The sequence below is a fragment of the Suncus etruscus genome, chromosome 13 (genome assembly GCF_024139225.1).
Source record: "Suncus etruscus isolate mSunEtr1 chromosome 13, mSunEtr1.pri.cur, whole genome shotgun sequence".
NCBI lineage: Eukaryota > Metazoa > Chordata > Mammalia > Eulipotyphla > Soricidae > Suncus > Suncus etruscus.
In genome coordinates, this window is record NC_064860.1 from 16070719 (window position 1) to 16091779 (window position 21061).

The window sequence follows — 21061 nt, forward strand, 5'->3', positions numbered from 1 at the left end:
CTGTGCTGGACATGGGTCTTACAAACCTCCACACGCTCTTAGAGCCCCATATAGTCCTCAAAAACCCTGATGTCTAAGATACGTAGTTTGGGGTGACGAATTTTGTTCCCCTACAATATGAAGTGGCTAGTCACACAGATTTTTATAATTAGTATGTGGTTTCAGCGACAAAAGTAAAAATGAATTCCCAAACCAGGAGGGTTGGAATTACTCTGAGAATTACTCTGGAATTACTCTATTTATACTGAATTTAACATATTTATACTGAGAGTTGGCTAATGGCTTCTGGTAAATATAAACTCTCAATTCAATGCGTATATACTTTTTTTTAGAAGCTGGGGAACTCCTAAGAGGGACTGCTGTTTTTCCACATAGATCTAATTTATTTATTTTGGGGCTTGGGGCTATTCCTAGTTCTGTGCTCAAGAATGACTCCTGGGGGTGCTTGGGAAACCATCTGGGTGCTGGGGATAGAACCAGTCAGGGATGAACCTGGGGTAACACACTCAGGGAAAGCACGGAACTCCTATTCTTTGGTCTTAGATCTTATTCCTTTTTGTACTGAGCCATACCCAGCAATGCTCAGGGGTTATTTCTGGCTCAGGAATCAAGCAGGATCCCCTGGTGCTCAGGGAATCATATGGGATGTAAGGGTTGGCCACATGCAAGGCAATGTATACTATCTCTCTAGCCCCAGATCTTTCACTCCTGGCAGGCTTGGGGATTCATATGGGATGCCAGAGATCAAACCTGGGTCAGCCATGTGCAAGACAAATGCCCTATCTGCTGGTCTAATCACTCTGGCCCCTGTTATTTTTTTTTTAAAGGAGCCACAAAATAATTTCAGGGGAACTCTGTGTACCCTCTAATACTCATTCAGGGATAGTAATGAAAGGAAGTGATTAAGTATTCCTTATATGGGTATAATCAGACATCTGACAAGTATTAAAACAGAAGACATTCTCTGGAACTATATAGAAGACTGTGCCTAGGAGTTTTATTAGAATTATTCAGTGTAGGATCTGGCCTCACCACTGATCATCAACTTGAAGAAAAATGCTTAAATGACAATAATTGACTCCCCTCTATCTATCTATCTATCTATCTATCTATCTATCTATCTATCTATCTATCTATCTATCTATCTATCTATTATTGCTTTTCTTTTTTGTTTTTCTTAGTCACACTTGTAGGTGCTCCTTGTAGGTACACTTGTAGGTGTAGTACTCCATACTCCATAAGGGAGGGGTACAGAGATCAAGTCAAGGTTAGTTTCATACAAGGCAAGTACTTCTTGATTTATTTCTCCAGCACAAGCTTCTTTTATACTTCAAAATTCTCATTAAAAAAATTTCTTTTTACAATGGGAATGACCAAGAAAGGTATGTGGTTTCAAAATCAGGGCTCTGAAATGTATTATAGCACTTGAGCCATCTCTCTGGCTGATAAAGTTCTATTTGGGGGTGGGGGTTCACACCAGGCAGTGCTCATGTCTTACTCCGAGCTCAGCACTCATGGAACACTCCTAGTGAGGCTCAGGCTCAGGAGAGTAGATAGAGTGGCAGGGATTGAATGTCGGTTGGCTGCATGCAAGGCAAATGTCGTACCTGCTGTACCATCTCTAGTTCCTAATAACCTTCATGAACTTTCTATATCCAAAATAAAACTCAATTTCTCCCACAAAGTACTTTAATTATAAGTAAATGATATCAACATCCCCCAACTAGCAACGCAGAAAATTCAAGAGCCATCATTGGTGCCTTCCTTAACCTCACTTTTCAATCTACCTCCAAATATTATTTCTCAGGCAATAGCTGCTTTGGTCTCCTGAAAATCCACACTTCTAAGCAGTCCCTGAAAATCAGACCACATCATTTCCCTTCCTAAAATTCTCCTGAAAAGATCAAATTCCTTCACTGGCTGATGGGCTTGTCTCCATTCGACCATGCCTGCTGCTCCAGTCTTTGTACATAGATATGTCTTTGCTTTTCATCCTTTCTCCAGGCAACTATATGGCTCCAATACTCTCACCTGGCTCCTTACTGACTTACTAGACTTCTGAGGACTAACATTAACCCTGGGCTCTGCCAGATATAGACTGCCCTCTCATCCAAATAACAACTGAAGAATACTTAGTGCAAAATGAAAGAATGGAAGAAACTCAATGACAATAAAAGTGACTGAATACAGGGGGAAAAAAACCCCAGTTCTCCAACTAGCAGAGTCTGGATATCAGACTCCGCTGATAGTAGTAGTTCCCCCAAAATACTTACACTTACACTCACCTTTCTGAAAAATCAGAGTCTATTAAGTCTCTAGCTCGTTTTCTATCACTAAAAAGAAAAAAGATAGCATACAAAGAAAACAAATATTAGAACAACTTGATTTCATGAACAACTCATTGCAATTTGTCGAATTCTCCAGCAAACATAAAAACAAATAAAAACGATAGACAAAAATTATTTTCATCAATATTATCAAAAGACCTAGATAACTTATAGCATCATAACCACAGAAATGAGCTTAATGATTCTTTTAAGATTTACAAAGGAAAAGAAACAGAAAAGCTTGGATCCCTCTGGCATGACTATGGAACTACTGCACGGGAGTAGAGATGGCTCAAAGGGCTAAGCATATGCTTTGCATGTGGACATCCTGAGTTTTATCCCCAAAACTACAGTCTCCCAAGCACTGTTGGGAGACACCTCATTAGCAGGGAATAGTCCTGTTATACTGCTGCTGAGTGTGGTTCCCCCTTTCAAACTATCCCACACAAAAATTTATATAATCATACCACAATGTATACAATCATAAAGCTTGACTGGGGCTAGAAATAAACAAATCCTTGTTCACTGGAGACCCTCATCTTCAGGGTGTGTGTGTGTGTGTGTGTGTGTGTGTGTGTGTGTGTGTGAATATGGCTTGCAGTCTCTGTGTGTGTGTGTGTAAATATGGCTTGCAGTCTTAACTTCCCTGTTAAAATCTCTCAAAATTATGCAGAAATCCCAGGGAGCATAACACTGAACAAAGGCCATGAGCTAATTAGAGCTGATTTGGCCACTGTACCTCATTGGGAAATGACAAATATTTTTGCATATGACACGTAACATAACCTCTCTAATGTAACTGTTTGCGGATGTGCGTACTTATGAGAATCTTTGTGACTCGAGGCACTTTTCCAGAACTAGCCATTCATTTTCTGTCTATCCCCAAAGGAGACACATATATAACCAACATTCATAGTCCGCTTGCTAGAACAATTGTTAAGTTCACCAACGAGCTACCAATGTGGTACACCACAAAATAACAACTAAAGAGATGAGACAGGGCAAAGCCTGGGGGAGAGCTCAGAGACCTGGGATGTGTGATTTGTGTAAGGGAGCCCTGAATTTGATCCCTGCACTGCCTAGTTCCCAGGGTAACTCCATGGTTCCTGAGCACAGGGTATGGAGAAGCTCAAAATAAATAAGCAAAATAGTGACAAGGTAAAGTCTTAAGTTATTTATCTTACTATTTCCTTTTTGTAAGAAAGAATTCAGATACGGTAAGGGGAGGAAAAGGGACATTTTATAGAAAAAGATAACATGTCATGGTTTATCTTGATATTGAGAAGTATATAAAAAAGGAGTATTAGTGCTGGAGAGATAGAACAGCAAGTTGGGTGCTTGCCTGGCAAATGGCTGACCTGGGTTTAATGTTCAGTACCCGATATGGTCCCCTATGCTCCACAAGAAGTAGTTTCTGAGTGCAAAGACAGGTGTAAATCCTGAGCACCACAAGGTATGGCCCAAAACAAAACAAAAAAGAGAAATGAAAGACATATTCGAAGATTTCATATTATAAAGAGATTTTATGAGGGGTCTGGGGTGATAGGCAGCATGGTAGTTGTTTGCATTTTCTGCCAACCCAGGTTTAATCCTTGGCACCCAATGGTCCCGAGTCAGCAAGGAGTAACTCTGAGTACTGTTGGGTGTACCCCAAACTCAAAAAAAAAAACTCCACCACCACCAACAACAAAAAGAGGTTTGATGTTAAATGAATGAAGAAGAAGGAATGAATACTGAGTTAATTGCCCAGTATTTGGGAAAAATGTGAAGAGAGAAAATCTAATGAAAATTTTAATATACTTGGCTTATTTTTCCTAGTTTGTTTCCATTATTAAAACAGTTCAGTTTTTACATCTGCAATGCTACTAAATGTCTTCTTTATTATAATCCATCCTCTGTAGAACAGGAGAAAGCAGAACTCATGGGCAAGTTTTTGTATTGCCTTTTTCCCTGTTTAAAAATAGTTGCTTCTGGGGTCGGAGTGATAGCACTGTGGTAGGGTGTTTGCCTTGCATACAGTTGATCTGGGACGAATCTGGTTTGATTCTCAGCATCCCATATGATCCCCCAGCCTGCCAGGAGTGATTTCTGAGTGTAGAGCCAGGAGTAAACCTGGAGCAACATTGGGCGTGGCCCCCAAACCAACAAATAAATAAATAAAGCTTAAAAAAAATGGTTGCTCCAGAAATGATTTACATTTATGACATTGATATACAAGAGAAGATTTAAAGAAACCATGTTCATTTTCATGTTTTTATGCTTAGACCAGCATTTGAGATCAAAACCCATCTTTAAAGATTTGGGGAAGGGTAGGTGGGTCCCCTGAGCAACAGTATAGTAGGCTGGGTGCTTGCCTTGTACTCTGTCTATCTGGATTCGATCCCTCACACCAGGTATGGTTGCCTGAGGATGCCAAGCGTAAGCTCAGAGACAGGAGTAGTCCTTAGCCCAGCAAAGTGAGGCTCAAAATACAAAACATAAGAGTTTTTTCCTTTTTCTTTCCTTTATTTTTTTTGGATTTTTGGTCACACCCAGCAGTGCTCAGGGTTTTACTCCTGGCTCTTCGCTCAGAAATCACTCCTAGCAGGCTTGGGGGACCATATGGGATGATAGGATTCGAACCATCATCCTTCTGCAAGCAAAGCAAACACTCTACCTCCTTGCTATCTCTTCGGCCCAGACGTTTTTCTTTTTAAAATAGTCACCAACGGGCTTCCCACCATTGATGGAGCAAAGGGATGAAGTACAGGAGGAAGCCCCAATAAGAACCTTTAACACAGCACAACTCCAGTAGTGGATCCAAAAAGCACCAGGGGCGAGGTCAGAGAGAGAGCGAGTACAGTGTGGGCAGGGTGCTTGCCTTGCAAGTGGCCAACCAACTTTCCATCCCTGCACCCCATGTGGTCCCCCTATGTCCCGACAGGAGCGATCCCTGACTGCAGAGCCAGGATCAGCTGGGTGTGTCTGTCCATTAAACAAAAAGCAAATCAAAAACAAAAGAAAAAACCCAAAGCATCGAACCAGTGATGCAAGGCGTAGTCCCAAGCATGCATAGAGGTACACACATGTAAATTCATTATTCGTGGTCATTAATGTGCAAGTGTGTGCATTCATTGGTTCATGGCCCTTAATGTGCACATCTGTAAATTCCATGGTCCTCAGCCATAATGTGTATGTGTGCAAATTCATCGATGGGAGGCCAGTTGTTCGCGAGCGGTTCTTACCCTGGGACCCAGCCGGTGGCATCTGCAATGTGTGTCTGCGTGACCATGGCGGGCGCGGGCGTGTAGGGGCTCCCAAGGAGCACGCTTCCAGATCCAGGGAGCCGCTGCGGTGTGCTTATGATCTGCAAGACAGGAACCGTTACTGGGTGGGGGTGTCCCAGCATGAAAAGAAAAAGGGGGGGAAGGTGGTGGGGAGCCCGTGAAGGAACAGCACAGTGGGGATTATGTCTGCCCTGCCCAGGGGTGTCCTGGGTCCAGTCTCTGGCACTGCAGAAAGTCCTCCAGCACACCAAGAGTGGGGGCACCTGAGAACTGGGCTTCCCGCTGACTGTTCTCTGAGGTAGGGCCTTCCTACTGCAGTGCACCCCTTTCACCCACTCTAGGAGGTTGTGCTGGGTCCCTGCTGCAGCCTGATATTCATTTGCCCACTGTGCATCACCCCACGCATGGCTCTGTGCCCACCACTGGACTTTCCCTCCAATCCTTGGTTAAGGGACCTAAGATGAGGAAAGGGTCCCCTGAGGCGGAGGGCCAGAGACATGCCCTACTCACAATTCCTCCATACCAGACTGGGCATGCTCCCAGGGGAATAAACACCCTCTTGTCCCCACTTTCCCAGTCCTGAAGCAATAACTATGCTTGCAGGTGCAGGGTCTGGAGGGACAACGATAGCAAGTGACCCTGAATGAAGAACCATTTGCAATGGGCACAGTTTGAAATGACAGAATCAATCTGCAGTCATACTAGAGTTATTAGAACTAGGGTAACAAACAAATCAGCCCTTTATAGGTCAGATTAAATAATTGCAGGGTACACTGCAGAGAGAGCGAATGAGTTGTTCAGTTTATCTTCATTTAAGATCATTTCTTCTAGTCATTAAATACTTATCAGAGATGTTTAAAAGATTACAGTACAATATTCTGTTATGTGGATTTATTCTTTCTTTTTGCTGAGCAGACATGCATATTCACTTAATAGTATAAATAAAGCTGAGAAGACTTTGGTACAATCATCTTGGCTATCCTATCTTCTGTTTTCTGGGGGAGGGGGGCACACCCAGCACCGCTCAGAGGTTACTCTTGACTCTGCACTGAGAAACTGTTCCTGGCAGGCCTGGGGGACCAAGTGGGATGCCCAGGATCAAATCTAGGTCAGGCAAATGCCCCATGCACTACTGCTCCAGCTCCTTGGCTTTCCTTTCTAAAGAGGTAGGAATGGAACTAAGGATACAGCCTTGATTTCATTTTTTTTTGCATCAATGGGGAAAGAACCAAAGGCTTCACACACATGCAAGCTGAGTGCTGTATGCCCTGACAAAGCAAAATAAGTTTCTTTTTTTTTTTTTTTTTTTTGGTTTTTGGCCCACACCGGTAACGCTCAGGGGTTACTCCTGGCTATGCGCTCAGAAGTTGCTCCTGGCTTGGGGGACCATATGGGACACCGGGGATCGAACCTCGGTCCGTGTCCAAGGCTAGCGCAGGCAAGGCAGGCGCGCCTTACCTTTAGCGCCACCGCCCGGCCCCAAAATAAGTTTCTTGAGGGCCAGAGATGGTAATTCAGAGAGATGGTAAGGCGTTTGCCATTCATGCAAATCAATCCAGGGAAGAGTCAGGAACAGCCCAAGAACCATCCCCGACCCTCAGAAGTTACTTGATATACATAGCCAAAATACTGTCCAAGTCTTAAAATTTTCATTGGTGGGGTCGGAGCAATAGCACAGTGATAGGGCCTTGCAAGTGTGTGCATATATATATATACACTTAAGTATATATATATATTTCTCTCCTGATAACCTATGTAATATTAATTTGTATGCCCATCCTCAAAGGAATAAAAAAAAATAGAGAGGCTTTCTAGGTATCTCTGAACATGGCTATGCAACCCTAAGCATAATCAACGCAATAAAGTGACAAAAACAGAAAAACTCTCTCATATAATACATACATATATATATATATATATATATATATATATATATATATATATATATATATATATATATATAATCAAGTTCTAGCGAGTAAAGAAATGAATGAAATAAGATTGGGCTGACTACACAGTATTTTTAGAGGGTTACTTGGTACACACTGTCCTTTCTACTTTCATAGTTTCAAAAGTCTCCTTCAAGGTATGGAGAGATAGCGTGGAGGGAAGACATTTGCCTTGCATGCAGAAGGATGGTGGTTCGAATCCCGACATCCCATATGGTCCCCCGAGCCTGCCAGGAGCAATTTCTGAGCATAGAGCCAGGAATAACCCCTGAGCATTGCTGCGTGTGACCCCAAAACAAAACAAACAAACAAACAAAAATCTTCAAAAAAAGGTTTTGCTTAAGGTCTTCAGAGAGCAAATCACCAATGTGGAATTGTCAAAAACCTTTACATGGCAACCCTTAAAACAAAAGAAATTGTTCCTTGGGAATGAAGTGGTTGCCTTGCATGCTGCTCACCTGGGACGAACCTGGGTTTGATCCCTGGCATCCCATATGGTCCCCTGAGCCTGCCAGGAGTGATTTCTGAGTATAGAGCCAGGAGTAACCCCCAAGCATCTCTGGGTATGGCCCCAAAACAAACAAGAAAAAAAGGATAAAATTTGGATTTGAAGGACTACACTGTTGTGCAGGGGGATCATGCAGGCCCTGCATGCCACTGGGTGTGGCCCAAAACCCAAAAATTAAACAAAAATCGTTCCATTTCTATTGTCTTACGCCAGTCAAACTGCTAGTGAACGATTCTCACCCAGATTCAATGTAACCTGATTCTTCCGTGAAGGTCTGAGTGGTATCAGTAAGCTGTTGCCTACTTCTTCCATATTGAACGAGAGAGGAAGATGGACACTCGAGATCAGTTCAAATTGTTAAAGCCTAAGACCAGAGTGATAGCACTGCAGGCAGCACAGCAATCCCAACACCCTGAGCACTGCCAGGACTAATTCCAAGTGCAGAGCCAAGAGTAATCCCTGAGTACCGCCCAGTGTGGTTCCCTCTCCAAAAAATTATTGAAGCCAGGTGAAACAATAGCACAGCGGTAGGGCATTTGCCTTGCACACAGCTGATCCAGGATGGACCTCAGTTTGATCTCCTGCGTCCCATATGGTCCCCTGAGCCAGGAGCGACTTCTGACTGCATAGCCAGGAGCAACCAACTCCTGTGTGTGGCCCCAAAACAGAACAAAACAAAACAAAAAAATTATTAAAGTCAAGTCAACATGTATTCTATTCTTTTGTTGGGATGGGGGAGTTTTGGGGGTCATCATGGTGGAACTCTAGAATCAAATTAGGATCAGCCACAAGTAAGGGAAGAGCTATAACTCAGTGCCATCTCTCCAGCCCAATTTATTGAATCTCAGGTACCTTTTTGCAGTTTTTAGCATTGTGCTGATTGGGGGTAAGGGAGCTTCCCTGAGGTACAAATATGTAGAAAATAATTTAGCCAGTTAGTTCTTAAGTTAAATTAAAAAAAAAGCCAAAGACAACACATACTGACAGATATCTGGAGAGTTCCGAGTCTCAACAGCGTGTCAAGAACTATTTTCACCTTGGCATTCAGAGAGAGTAAGAATATTCATGAGGAAACAGGAATCTTAGACAATGAGTCTGCAACCTCCTACAGCTACAAAAATCCTGCTCCACCTCCTCACCTCCGCCTCGGTTGTGCTGAGAGTGTCTGCAGGGCCTGGTGCCATGCCTTAGCCATGATACTCTCTCTGTTTTGGGGATACAGTATAGCTCAGGCTACACTCCTAGAAGCACTTTGGGGACCGAATGAACTCCCAGGATTAAATCAGAGTCTTCTGCATGCACGGCACACTCCTTAACCTCTATCCTATGTCATGGCCTCCTGTATTTTTTTGTTTTTGTTTTTTTGTTTTGGGGCTACATGGGCAGTGCTCTTGGGTTGCTCCTGGCTCTGAGCTTAGAAATCATTCCTGGCAGGCTTAGGGGACCATCAGGGATGCCTGGATCAAATGCAAGCCGGTTGTGTGCAAGCAAATGCGCTACCACTCTGCTATTCCTCCAGCCCCATTATGGGTTTTAAGATGGTGAAAAAGTAGCTTTCCTGGGGTTGGGGTGAATGTACAGCCAGGAGAGTGCTTGCCTTTTGTGGCATCCCAAAGGATCCCTTAAGCCCTGACAGACATAAACCCTGAGCATTGCTCAGGCTCCCAAACAAAACAGAAGTAGCTTTTCAGGGCTGGAGTGATAGTACAGTGGGTAGGGAGTTTGACTTGCATGAGGCTGACCCGGGTTCGATCCCCAGCATCCCACATGGTCCCCCGAGTCTACCAGGAGTAATTTCTGTGCACAGAACTAGGAGTAACCCCTGAGTGCTCCTGGGTGTGCCCCCAAAACCAAAACCTAACAAACAAAAGGTAGCTTTCCTATTCACTGAGATGATAGAAGAAAATATAAAATCCAGTAAGAAAATAGTCTTCTTGGGGCCAGAGAGATAGCATGGAAGTAGGGCATTTGCCTTGCATACAGAAGGATGGTGGCTCTAATCCCAGCATCCCATATGGTCCCTCGAGCCTGCCGGGAGCAATTTCTAAGCATAGAGCCAGGAGTAACCCCCTGAATGCTGCCGGGTGTGACCCCCCCCAAATAGTCTGCAATAGATAAGCTAAGGCTTTGCCTTGCATATGGCCCACCTGGGTTCGATCCCCAGCACCTCAGTCCCTGAGCACTGCCCTGAGTAAGTCCTAAGTACAGAGCCAAAAGTTACCCCTGAGCATTGCCGGCTTTGGCTCCCAAACCAAAATGAACATGAGGGTCAGAGAGATGGCATAGCGGTAAGGTGTTTGCCTTGCAGGAGGCCAACCCAAGACCGATGGACCATATCGCCTCCCAGGGGCGATTTCTGAGTGTAGAGCCAGGAATAACCCCTGAGCATCATCGGGTGTGGACCCCCCCCCCCAAAAAAAAAACATGATTCTCACTAGGACAAATATCCTGTCATAGTGACCTTGACCGTGATAGTTTATATAGTGTGAGTCTTTGGTGGCTTTCTTTTTTGGATCATACTGGGAATCAACCCTTTGGCCCCCATGCTACCAAGGAGCCACACCCAGCCTAAGATGAACTAATCAGAGCTAATCAGTGACTCATTCCTAGAGCAGAATTCTTCATAAAACAACTCTAACCAGCTCTGCTTATTCTTGGGGAGGAGGCAGGAGAAGTACTACTACTAATAATACTGCACTACTTTTGTTCTTGGCTTTGCACTCAGAAACTATCCCTGAAGGACTTGGGGATTGAACCTCGGTTGGCTATGTTCAAGGCAAGTGTCCTACCTGCTGTACTATCTATCACTCTGGACTAGAATAAAATGTTGTGGTTCTGCCAGCCTCTTCAGGGCTACTAAGTAAGTGTGCACCCAGGCTGCTGAGTCCTAAGTCTAGGGCACATCATTCTGGAGAAGCCACAAAAACAAACAAGACTCTATAGCCTGCTACTTCCATAGCAGCCACGAATACAAATGGAAACCAATAAAATTCTCATTCTTTTCTACTCTCCCTCAACCCCCAACCTAATCAAGCCACAGCACCACCTGCTGGCCAAGTAACAGCAGTTCAACTCCCTCTGTAGAGATTAAAACATACATGGGGTCAGAGCGATAATACATACAGTGGGTAGAGTGACGCAGCCAACACAGGACCGCCCAGGTTCAATCCCCGGCATCCCATATGGTCACCGAGCCTACCAAGAGCGATTTCTGAGAACTGAGCCAGGAGTAACACGAGTGCCGCTGGGTTTGGCCCCCAAACCAAAACCAAACAAATAAAAACCCCAAAATAACCCATAAAACATACATACAAGTGGGGAAATTTATGGCCAGAGAGACGATAGAGTAGGACATTTGCCTTGCCAGCAGCTCTGTCTCCTTCTATCTCCAGCATCACTTATGATTCCCCTAAACATCATCAGGATTGATTCTTGAGAACTGGGCCATGAGCACTGACAAGTGTGGCCTCAAAACAAGCAAAACAGGGGACACATAAAGTAGCAGGAAGGCCAAACAAAAATTCCAAATACCAAACAAAAATTCCTCAAGAGGGCAGTCAGAGACTTCAAGGGATTATGCTATCACAAAGTGAGAACCATTTCCTAAAATACATGCACAATTTTATCTCCCCCTGGGAGAGAGTTCAAAAACTTCCCTAAGGGGCCAGAGAGATTGTACAGTGAGTAGGACACTTGCCTTGCACATGGCCAACCTGGGTCTGACCCCAACACCTCAGATGTTACTCCTGACAGGAGTAATTCCTGAGTGCAGAGTCAGGAGTAAGCCCTAATTATGGCTATGAGTGATCCCTGAGTGCAGAACAGCAAGTCAGCTCTGAACACCACAGGGTGTGCCCATCTTCCAAAAAAGCCCCCAATACAAAACAAAACAAAACAAAACAAAACAAAACAAAATCTTTCCCAAAAATATGTGCAGAGCTCACTCAGTAAAGAGATAGACTGGAGAAAGCTAAGTAAGGGGCCAAGTGGTGGGACCAATCAAGACAGTGATGACCAAGATTTAAGAAGGAAAGAAAAAAGGTTAGGGGCTGGAAAGATAGCATGGAGGTAAGGCATTTGCCTTGCATGCAGAAGGACAGTGGTTTGAATCCTGGCATCCCATATGGTCCCCTGAGCCTGGCAGGGGTGATTTCTAAGCATAGAGCCAAGCGTAGCCCCTGAGTGCTGCCGGGTGTGGCCCAAAAACGAACGAAAGAAAGAAAGAAAGAAAGAAAGAAAGAAAGAAAGAAAGAAAGAAAGAAAGAAAGAAGAAAAGAAAGAGAAAGAAAAAAAAAGAAAGAAAGGAAGAAAGAAAGAAAAAGAAAGAAGAAAGAAAGAAAGAAAGAAAGAAAGAAAGAGGGAGGGAGGGAGGGGAGGGAGGGAGGGAGGAAGGAAGGAAGGAAGGAAGGAAGGAAGGAAGGAAGGAAGGAAGGAAGGAAGAAAGAAGAGAGAGAAAGAAAGAAGAGAGAGAGAAAGAAAGAAGAGAGAGAGAGAAGAGAAAGAAAGAAGAGAGAGAGAAAGAAAGAAAGAGAGAGAGAGAGAAAGAAAAGAAGAGAGAGAGAAAGAAAGAAGAGAGGAGAGAAAGAAAGAAGAGAGAGAGAAAGAAAGAAGAGAGAGAAAGAAAGAGAAAGAAAGAAAGAAAAGAGAAAAAGAAAGAAAGAAGAAAGAAAAAGAAGAAAGAAAGAAGAAAGAAAGAAAGAGAAAGAAGAAAGAAAGAAAGAAAGAAAGAAGGAAGGAAAGAAGAAAGAAAGAAAGAAAGAAAGGAAGAAAGGAAAAGAAAAGAAAAGAAAAGGTGTTAGAGCTGTAGCACAACAGTCAGGGAGTGAGCTTGCATGCTGCTGTTAAAGATTCGATCCACATACTCCTCAAGTCCTACTAGCAATGATTCCTGAGTGCAAAGCCAGGACTAAGCTCTGAGCACTGCTGGTTGTGGCCTATACCCAAAAAGAAAAAAGAAATGACACAAAAGAACCTGTTTCACATTGTCAGAAAAGGCAACTTCAGGATAAAATGTTGGGAGGAGAGCGCGAAGGGAACAGAGACTATTCAAATTATTAACAGTCGAAAACTTCCCAAACTCCGAAAAGAACTGAGCTTACAGCGCAGAGTGAACACAGAACACCTGCTTTCTTTCTTTTTTTTGGGGCCACTCTCAGTGGTGGACCAGATGGGATGCGGGGGATCTAATCCAGGTCCTTCCTGGGTCAGCCGTGTGCAAGCAAACGCTCTACCGCTGTACTATTACTCCGGCTCCAAATCCTTTTTTTGTTTGTTTGTTTGTTTGTTTGTTTGTTTTTGGGCCACACCCGGCGTTGCTCAGGGGTTACTCCAGGCTGTCTGCTCAGAAATAGCTCCTGGCAGGCACGGGGGACCATATGGGACACTGGGATTCGAACCAACCACCTTTGGTCCTGGATCGGTTGCTTGCAAGGCAAACGCCGCTGTGCTATCTCTCGGGCCCAAATCCTGCTTTTTTAAATAAAGATTCACAACAAGACACGGTCTAGTAAGGGCCAGAAATATAGGACAGAGGGGAGGGCTCTTGCCTTGCATGCGGTTGACTCTGGTTCAATTCCCAGCAACTTGCATAGTCCCTTGAGAATGCCAAGAGTAATTCCTGAGTGCAGAGCCTGGAGTACGCCTCAGCACTTTGGGTGAACCCCCCAAACAGACAAGTACAGATAAACTACCAAAATAATATGGGGTAGGTGGAAGTTGGGGAAGCCTTAGGAGATAAAACAGTGGCTATCGCCTCGGCTTAGTATACTATCTAGGTTCAATCCTCAGCACTGCATAGTCTGGGAGTCCCCAGCAATCCACCTCTAACCCTTTGCACTGAACCACTAGCCTGGATCACTTGAAAAACAGAATCACAGTGGGGACACCAGGACACCAGTTCTGTTCAAGAGGTCCCCAAAAGTTTGATCAAAATCTACCATGAGTGAGCCCTGAGCATTCCCTGAGCCAGGAGTAAACCCTGAGAACTGCCCAGGTGGCACAAGATCAAAAAATAAAACTTAAAAAAGGTTGGATGACTAGAGAAAAAAGTATTTGAGAGTACAGTCTGAAATATTTTAAATACCCAAAGATAGCTATCAAGTAAGAATACTGTGGTGACAGATTCTTTCAGGTATCGAAGAAAAAAAGGGAGAGGACCAAAGAAATAGCATGGTGGTAGGGCGTTTGCCTTGCAGGCAGAAGGACGGTGGTTCGAATCTTGGCATCTCATATGGTCCCCTGAGCCTGCCAGGAGCGATTTCTGAGCATAGAGCCAGGAGTAACCCCTGAGCACTGCAAGATGTGACCCAAAACAAACAAAAATACCCAAGAGAATGTGATAATAAAAATTTCTGCCTTCAAGAAATGTGAAAATTGGGGCCCGAGATATAGCATGGAGGTAAGGCGTTTGCCTCTTATGCAGAAGGTCAGTGGTTTGAATCCCGGTGTCCCATATGGTCCCCTGAGCCTGCCAGGAGTGATTTCTGAGCATAGAGCCAGGAGTAACCCCTGAGCACTGCTGGGTGTGACCCAAAAACCAAAAACCAAAAAAAAAAAAAAGTGAAAATTGGGACAGAGAGAGTGTTTGGTGGGGGAGGTGTCACAGGGCCACAGTTCACATGAACTTTTATTGCACATGTCCAATTGGGTTCAATTCCCAAATCCCCAGTATCCCATATTGTTTCCCAGAGTACCACTAGGAATGATTCCTAAATGCACAGCTAGAGGTAACCCCAGAGCACCACAGGGTGTAGCCCCAAAGCCAAAAAATAAAAGGAAATGTGGAAATGGGGCTGGAAAGATAAAGCAGTTAGGGAAGGCAATGTAAATGTTGTAAATGTAAATGTTGGCCAAAATCCATCCAGATTTCAATCCTTGACACATATGGTTCCCCAAGCACCACCAGGGGTCACTCCTGAACAGAGAGCCAGTAATAGCCCCAGCACATAGCAGGGCTTGGTCCCCAAACTCCCTTCTCTCCCAATTTCAACCAAGAAATAAGCAGCAGTAGAAAACTAAAGGCAAGTCAACCTGTATCAACAATCACTCTATATGTGAATGGACCACTCAGAAGGCAGAGGGGTCAGATGGACAAGCACACAACTTCTGGGCCCCTAATCACACCCCAAGTAGGGAGATAGCTCAAAGGGGTTAGCATAAACCTGGTGGTAGTGGGGTGCCCTTGGGATTTTCCTCCAAATGCAAAACCCTGTCTAGGGGATATCTTCAAGAGCTGGAGTTCATTGAAGTCTCTAAATTTGATCTCTTTCTCACATAGCTCCCCCAACTAAACTGGGTTTGAACACGAAACTAGGCTGAGATCATACTCTAGTATGCCTCACTTTGACTCTTAAAAGGCAAAATCCCCCTGTGTTGCTTCATAAGGACAGAAGGCAGCTCATGAAAGCAGGCAATGACGAGCCAAGAAAGCTCACTCAGCCAGTGAAGAAATACAGAAAAATCCCATGTGTGCTGCACCGGTCAGGTTTAATAAATCCAATACTGAATTGCTCGCGAAGGCCCAAATTCAAATCTAAGGCAATGACTTATAAAAGTCAATTGATCCAAGGCCGGAGAGATCGCATGGAGGTGTGACGTTTGCCTTACATGCAGAAGGACGGTGGTTAGAATCCCGGCATCCCATATGGTTCTCTGGGCCTGCCAGGAGTGATTTCTGAACGTAGAGCCAGGATTAACCCAAGAACTGCCGGGTGTGACCCAAAAACCAAAACCAAAAACAACAACAAAAAAAGTCAATTGATCCAGGGGCTGGAGAGATGAGAGGTGGCGCTACAGGTAAGGCCTTCCAAGCGCTAGCCTAGGAAGGACCTCCATTCGATCCTCCAGCATCCCATATGGTCCCCCCACCCCAAGCCAAGGGTGATTTCTGGCCCAAAAAATACAAAACAAAACAAAACAAAAAAGTCGGGGCCGGAGAGATAGCATGGAGGTAAGGCGTTTGCCTTTCATGCAGAAGGTCATCAGTTCGAATCCAGGCGTCCCATATGGTCCCCCGTGCCTGCCAGAAGCAATTTCTGAGCATGGAGCCAGGAGTAAGCCCTGAGCACTACCGGGTGTGACCCAAAAACCACACAAAAAAAAGTCAACTGATCTGATAAGAAAAGGGAACAGAAGGGGCTGGAGTGATAGGATAGTGGTAGAGCCTTGCATGTAGCTGACCTGGGACAGACCCTGGTTCAATCTCTGGCATCCCCTATGGTCCCCCAAGCCTGCCAGGAGTGATTTCTGAGTGCAGTAACCCCTGAGCACTGCTGGGTATGACCCAAAAACCTTAAAAAAAAAAAAAAAAAGAATATTCTAAAGTAAGTTTTACAATTTTGGAACTCAAGGGCTTGAGATAGTACAGCAAGGCATTTGCCTTGTATGTAGCAAATCCAGGTTCAATGTCTGGTATGTTAAGGTCCCTAAAAGCACTCCAAAGTGATCCTTGAGCACAGATCCAGGAGTATGCCTTGAGCACTGCTTTGAATGGCCGAAAAACAATGGAAGGAAGGAAGGAAAGAAAAAAAATGGAGGCAGGGAACATGGGAGAGATGAAGGAAGGGAGAGAGGAAGGAAGGCCAAAAGAAAAGATTCTGATATACATGAGTTCAAACTAGCAAAGGGGCTGTGGGGTTGGTTCAGTGGAGAGCGCCTGCCACCCTGAGCAGTCTGCAGACTATCCCCATCTCTGAGGCAACAACCACAAACAACGAATTGACATTGGATAGGAAATGGTATTTCCATAAGAGAAGTGCAAATCTGAGTTTTGGCAGCAGTGCTGAACAATCAATCGGAAACAGACGCTCAAAACAGAGGTGCATGGTAATAAGGGTGAAACTCATAAGTATTTGGGTCTGTTTAATTTTAGAATTATATACTATTGGATAACCTGATGAGAATGGCTTAACTCCCTAGCACTAACTGGAGAGGGTAGTGAACAGCCCACACTTAACCCGAACTTTTCTGGAAAATATAACCTGAACAGCCTGAGAAGGGAGGGGCCACTTACCTGGGGTGAGTTGGGAGATTGGGAGCTGGATTACATTCCTCACATACTTAAGTCAATTGTGTAAGACCTGTAGCTGGAAGGCTGCAGATAATTAACAGACCTCAACTGATCAAGAAAAATGTCCTCTCTTAAAAGTCTTAGAAGCCTGTAGGCCTTCTGAAGCTGTAAGTATACTGAAAGAAATTCCTGTCTCGATAAGCCCGCACTTAACACAGTCCACAGAAATGTGAGCTATCCTTAGAACTGACCTTCACTGTACTGGAGACCAGAAGTATGTGCTGAGCGTGGGGGACGATGCTACATTGGTATTGTATTAGATTGTATTAGATCAGGTATTGTTTTAGAATCACTGCAATCAATCTTGTTTATACATATGGTGCTCTAAAAAAAGAGGCAAGGGCCAGAGAGACAGAACAAGGGTTAGGGCACTTGCTTCACATGTGGTAGACCTGGGTTCAACCCCCAGCACTGCATATGGTTCCTGAGCACCCCCAGGAGAGATCCCTGAGCACTGCCAGATGTGGCCCAAACCCTTCCCACATACTGCCACAAACAAAAAAACACGTTCAGAAACTACAGGTGCATTTGCATGGAAATTGAGCGCTAGAATGCAATGCCTTTTTTTCCCCCTGGTTTTGTTTTTTTGGGTCATACCAGGCAGTGCTTAGGGTTTACTGCTGGCTCTGTGCTTAGGGATCACTCCTGGCAAGCTCAGGAGACCTTAGATGTTGCTGGGAATTCAATTGCATGAGTCTCCTGCATGCAAGTAAGTGTCCTCCCCACTCACTCTCTTAGCACTCCAGCCCCTGCCTTCCTTTTTTATATGATATAATCAGTTAAGTTGCAAGAGTTGGCTCAGCATTTAGCATGAGATGTTGAGTCCAGTACCCACCCCCCACACTCACTCATTCACTCACTCGAACCAGATTAATTTCTTTTTAGCCTCAATATCCTGGAACACATATTTTGAATGCTGGAACACAACAAACAAAATTATTTAATTATATTCAGATTTAAAAAAAATAACTTTTCTAAAAGTGTGTAAGATAGAGAAAAGATGTAACTTAACAGGGCAGTGCTTGGCTTAAAGGGGTGAGGCTCATGTTCCTATCTCAGACAGCAAAAAAAAAAAATAAATAAAAATAAAAATAAAAAAGGAAGTGCCTGAGAGAAATTAACTGACATGTTTGAACAATTATTTTTTTCTTTTTTCTTTTCCATTTTGGGCCACACCCAGCAGATGTGCTCAGGAGTTACTCTTGGCTCTGGACTCAGAAATAGCTCCTGGCAGGCTGGGGAACTATATGGGATGCCGAAATCGGTCCATCCAGGGTTGGCAGCATGCAAGGCTACCACTGTGATATCACTCTGGTTCCTGAATGTTTTTTTGTTTGTTTTTAGTTTTTGGGTCACACCCGGCAGCTCTCAGGGGTTACTCTTGGATCTATACTCAAAAATTGCTCTTGGCAGGTTTGGGGGACCATATGGGATGCTGGGATTCGAACCACAGTCCTTCTGCATGCAAGGCAAACACCCTACCTCCATGCTATCTCTCCGGTCTCTCCTGAACAGTTTTAAAGTAAATTTTGCCTAAGCAAAGTCTTCCATAACACATGATGATTTTCTTACCATTTGGGGTCCAACATTCACATTTATTGGTCCTAAGGTTTTTGGTAAAATCTTTGTTGGTGAATTGGTGCTGGAAACTGGAAACGCAACAAATGAAATGTTACCTGCAAAGACAGAAGGAAACATCTGGTTACTGGAAGAAACCCCCAGGTCCACCTTCAAGGACCCCACCTTCCCTGCCCACCATGGGCAAGTCAGATTCAGCCTGTTGGAGAAGCCAGGAGGAGCCAGAGCGAGTGATGCTGGTAGCAAAGATGATAAGTTCTGCAGAGTAGGGAACCTGGAAAACAAAGAGTTCCATCTCTTGCACAACAGACTGGAGTCTGAGAGGGGTGTGTGCCTGTGGTGTGTGTTTATGAGGAAAGAAAAGGCTTTACAAGGTAAGTCTTCATTTGTATCAAAGTTCTGATCAGCAGGTAGAGTTTTATTATATCCTGAAAACAAAATAATTAAAAATAAAAAGAATCATGGGCTGGAGAGATAGTACAGTGGCAGGGTGTCTGCCTTGCATGCAGCCGATCTAAGATGAACTCTGGCTCGAATTCCGGCATCCCATATGGTCTCCCATGCCTGCGAGAAATGATTTCTGAGCACAGAGCCAGGAGTAACCCTGAGCGCCACAGGGTGAGACCCAAAAACCAAAACCAAAACCAACAATAACAAAAAGAACCACGTTAAGTAAAAAAATAAACCTCTGAGGCCTGGAGATAGTTCAATGAACTACATTCAGGCAAAATATGCTTTGCATGCAGATCCAAGTTGTATCCCTGGCATCACATAGTTCCTTCCCCCAGCACCAGTGGATGTGGTCCCCAAATTCCCTCCCCCCACACCCCTATCAAAAATTATTTTTATTCATTTAGCCACACTCAGATATTACTGTTATTCCTGGCACTGCACTCAGGGATCACTCCAAGGGGGATTGGGGAAGAGACCATATGGGGTGTGGAAGATTGAAATCATGTCAGCAACGTGCAAGGTAGGTCTTACCTGCTGTACTATCCGTTGGGGGCCCCCATCAGAAAATCTTTACAATACATTAGTGTAAACATCTACACTGAAAAGCAATGTATGGAATGTGTTGACAGAGTAAAATATACCTTGTTTGTGAGGCTGGATCTGCAGGTAAGCTTGTTTCACAACTGGAAAATTAAATGAAGAAAGCCCAGAGGTCACCTCCAAACCTAAAAGCCAAGCAATGCTTTTCTGAATTGCTCTGTCATCCATGTAACCCCTCAGTTTCCTCTAGTTCCTCTTAGTGCCCCACAGGGCTGGGGGATGGAGCCCAGAGGAGGCCCTGGGTGTTTTCCAGCAATGCAGGGTCTTCACAACAACTAAAAGAATAAAGATGTATGACTAAAACCCAACTACAAACATATTTGTAATCATGGTGCTTAAAGATAGTATTTAGAAAGAAAAAAGAAAAAAACCAGCACAACCTCAAAACAACAAGGGGACCACCTAAGTGAGAGCCCTTCAGATGGTCCAAGGACAACCGTCCCAGAAGGCAGGAGAGACCCCAGCCTGCTCCTTCTACATGTGGCTGTCTCTGAGGCCCATGCACCCCATTCTTTCAGCTCCTCACACCCCATCTTCTCAGGTCAGACCAAGCTCTCACACTTCCTCTCTCCCCTGGGCAAAAATGTGCTAGTAGGTCCTTCTCATGGTATCATGGCATTGTCACCTCACCATGGCGTCAGCCACTTTCTCCTTTACTATTTCTTTTCTCTCAAGTTTCCATTGGGGTGTGTTTTGTGTGGATGTATATGTGATGCATGTGGTGTGTGGTGCTGATAAAGCAACCCAGGACCTCTGTGTGTGTATATGTTTGTGTGTGTGTGTGTGTGTGTATATGTGTGTGTGTGTGTGTGTGTGTGTGTGTGTGTGATGGAACCTAGGACCCATATGCCTGTCTCCCAGGACGTGTGTGTGTGTGTGTGTGTGTGTGTGTGTGTGTGTGTGTGTGATGGAATCCAGGGCCCATATGTCTGCAGTACCGCTGTCACACACATCCTAGCAGTCCCTTCAAGTTTCTGCTGGAAAACTTAGTCCCCGTCTCCCTCGTGCCCAGTAGCAGGGCCTGCTTTCTGCACCTCATGAATGTTCTCAGTTGTTGGCAGAAGCCTGAGCCCAAGGTGTTGGTCCTCATATGGCCCGTGACCCATCAGGAAGAGTCACCCCCCTCTTCAATCAGCCAACCAGTCTCCCCTATTGGTTGGCTATCTCTCCTCTTCAATGCAGTGGCCATCTGCTTACTTTGGAGCTTTGACCAGATCTGGACTGTATACAGACCCCTTTGACTCTGCAGAGCAGGTGCAGGCTGTACAGTGGAGTGATTGGGGAAGCAATAAAAGGCATATGATGGCGTGTTG

The 21061-nt window shown here is 44.5% G+C and overlaps 1 protein-coding gene across 4 annotated transcripts in view; it reads right to left on the reverse strand.

Moving 5' to 3' along the window:
* TFDP2 (transcription factor Dp-2) overlaps positions 1-21061 on the reverse strand; it is a 161630-nt gene that overhangs the window by 22995 nt on the left and 117574 nt on the right. For 3 of the 4 annotated variants that reach the window (XM_049785344.1, XM_049785342.1, XM_049785341.1), the window contains 3 exons: positions 18690-18793; positions 5552-5673; positions 2286-2333 (listed from right to left, as the gene is read on the reverse strand). In XM_049785344.1, coding sequence (XP_049641301.1) covers positions 2286-2333; positions 5552-5673; positions 18690-18692 — 173 coding nt within the window. In that variant the 5' untranslated portion in view covers positions 18693-18793. The remainder of the gene's footprint in view (positions 1-2285; positions 2334-5551; positions 5674-18689; positions 18794-21061) is intronic. The other variant, XM_049785343.1, reaches the window with a different exon arrangement.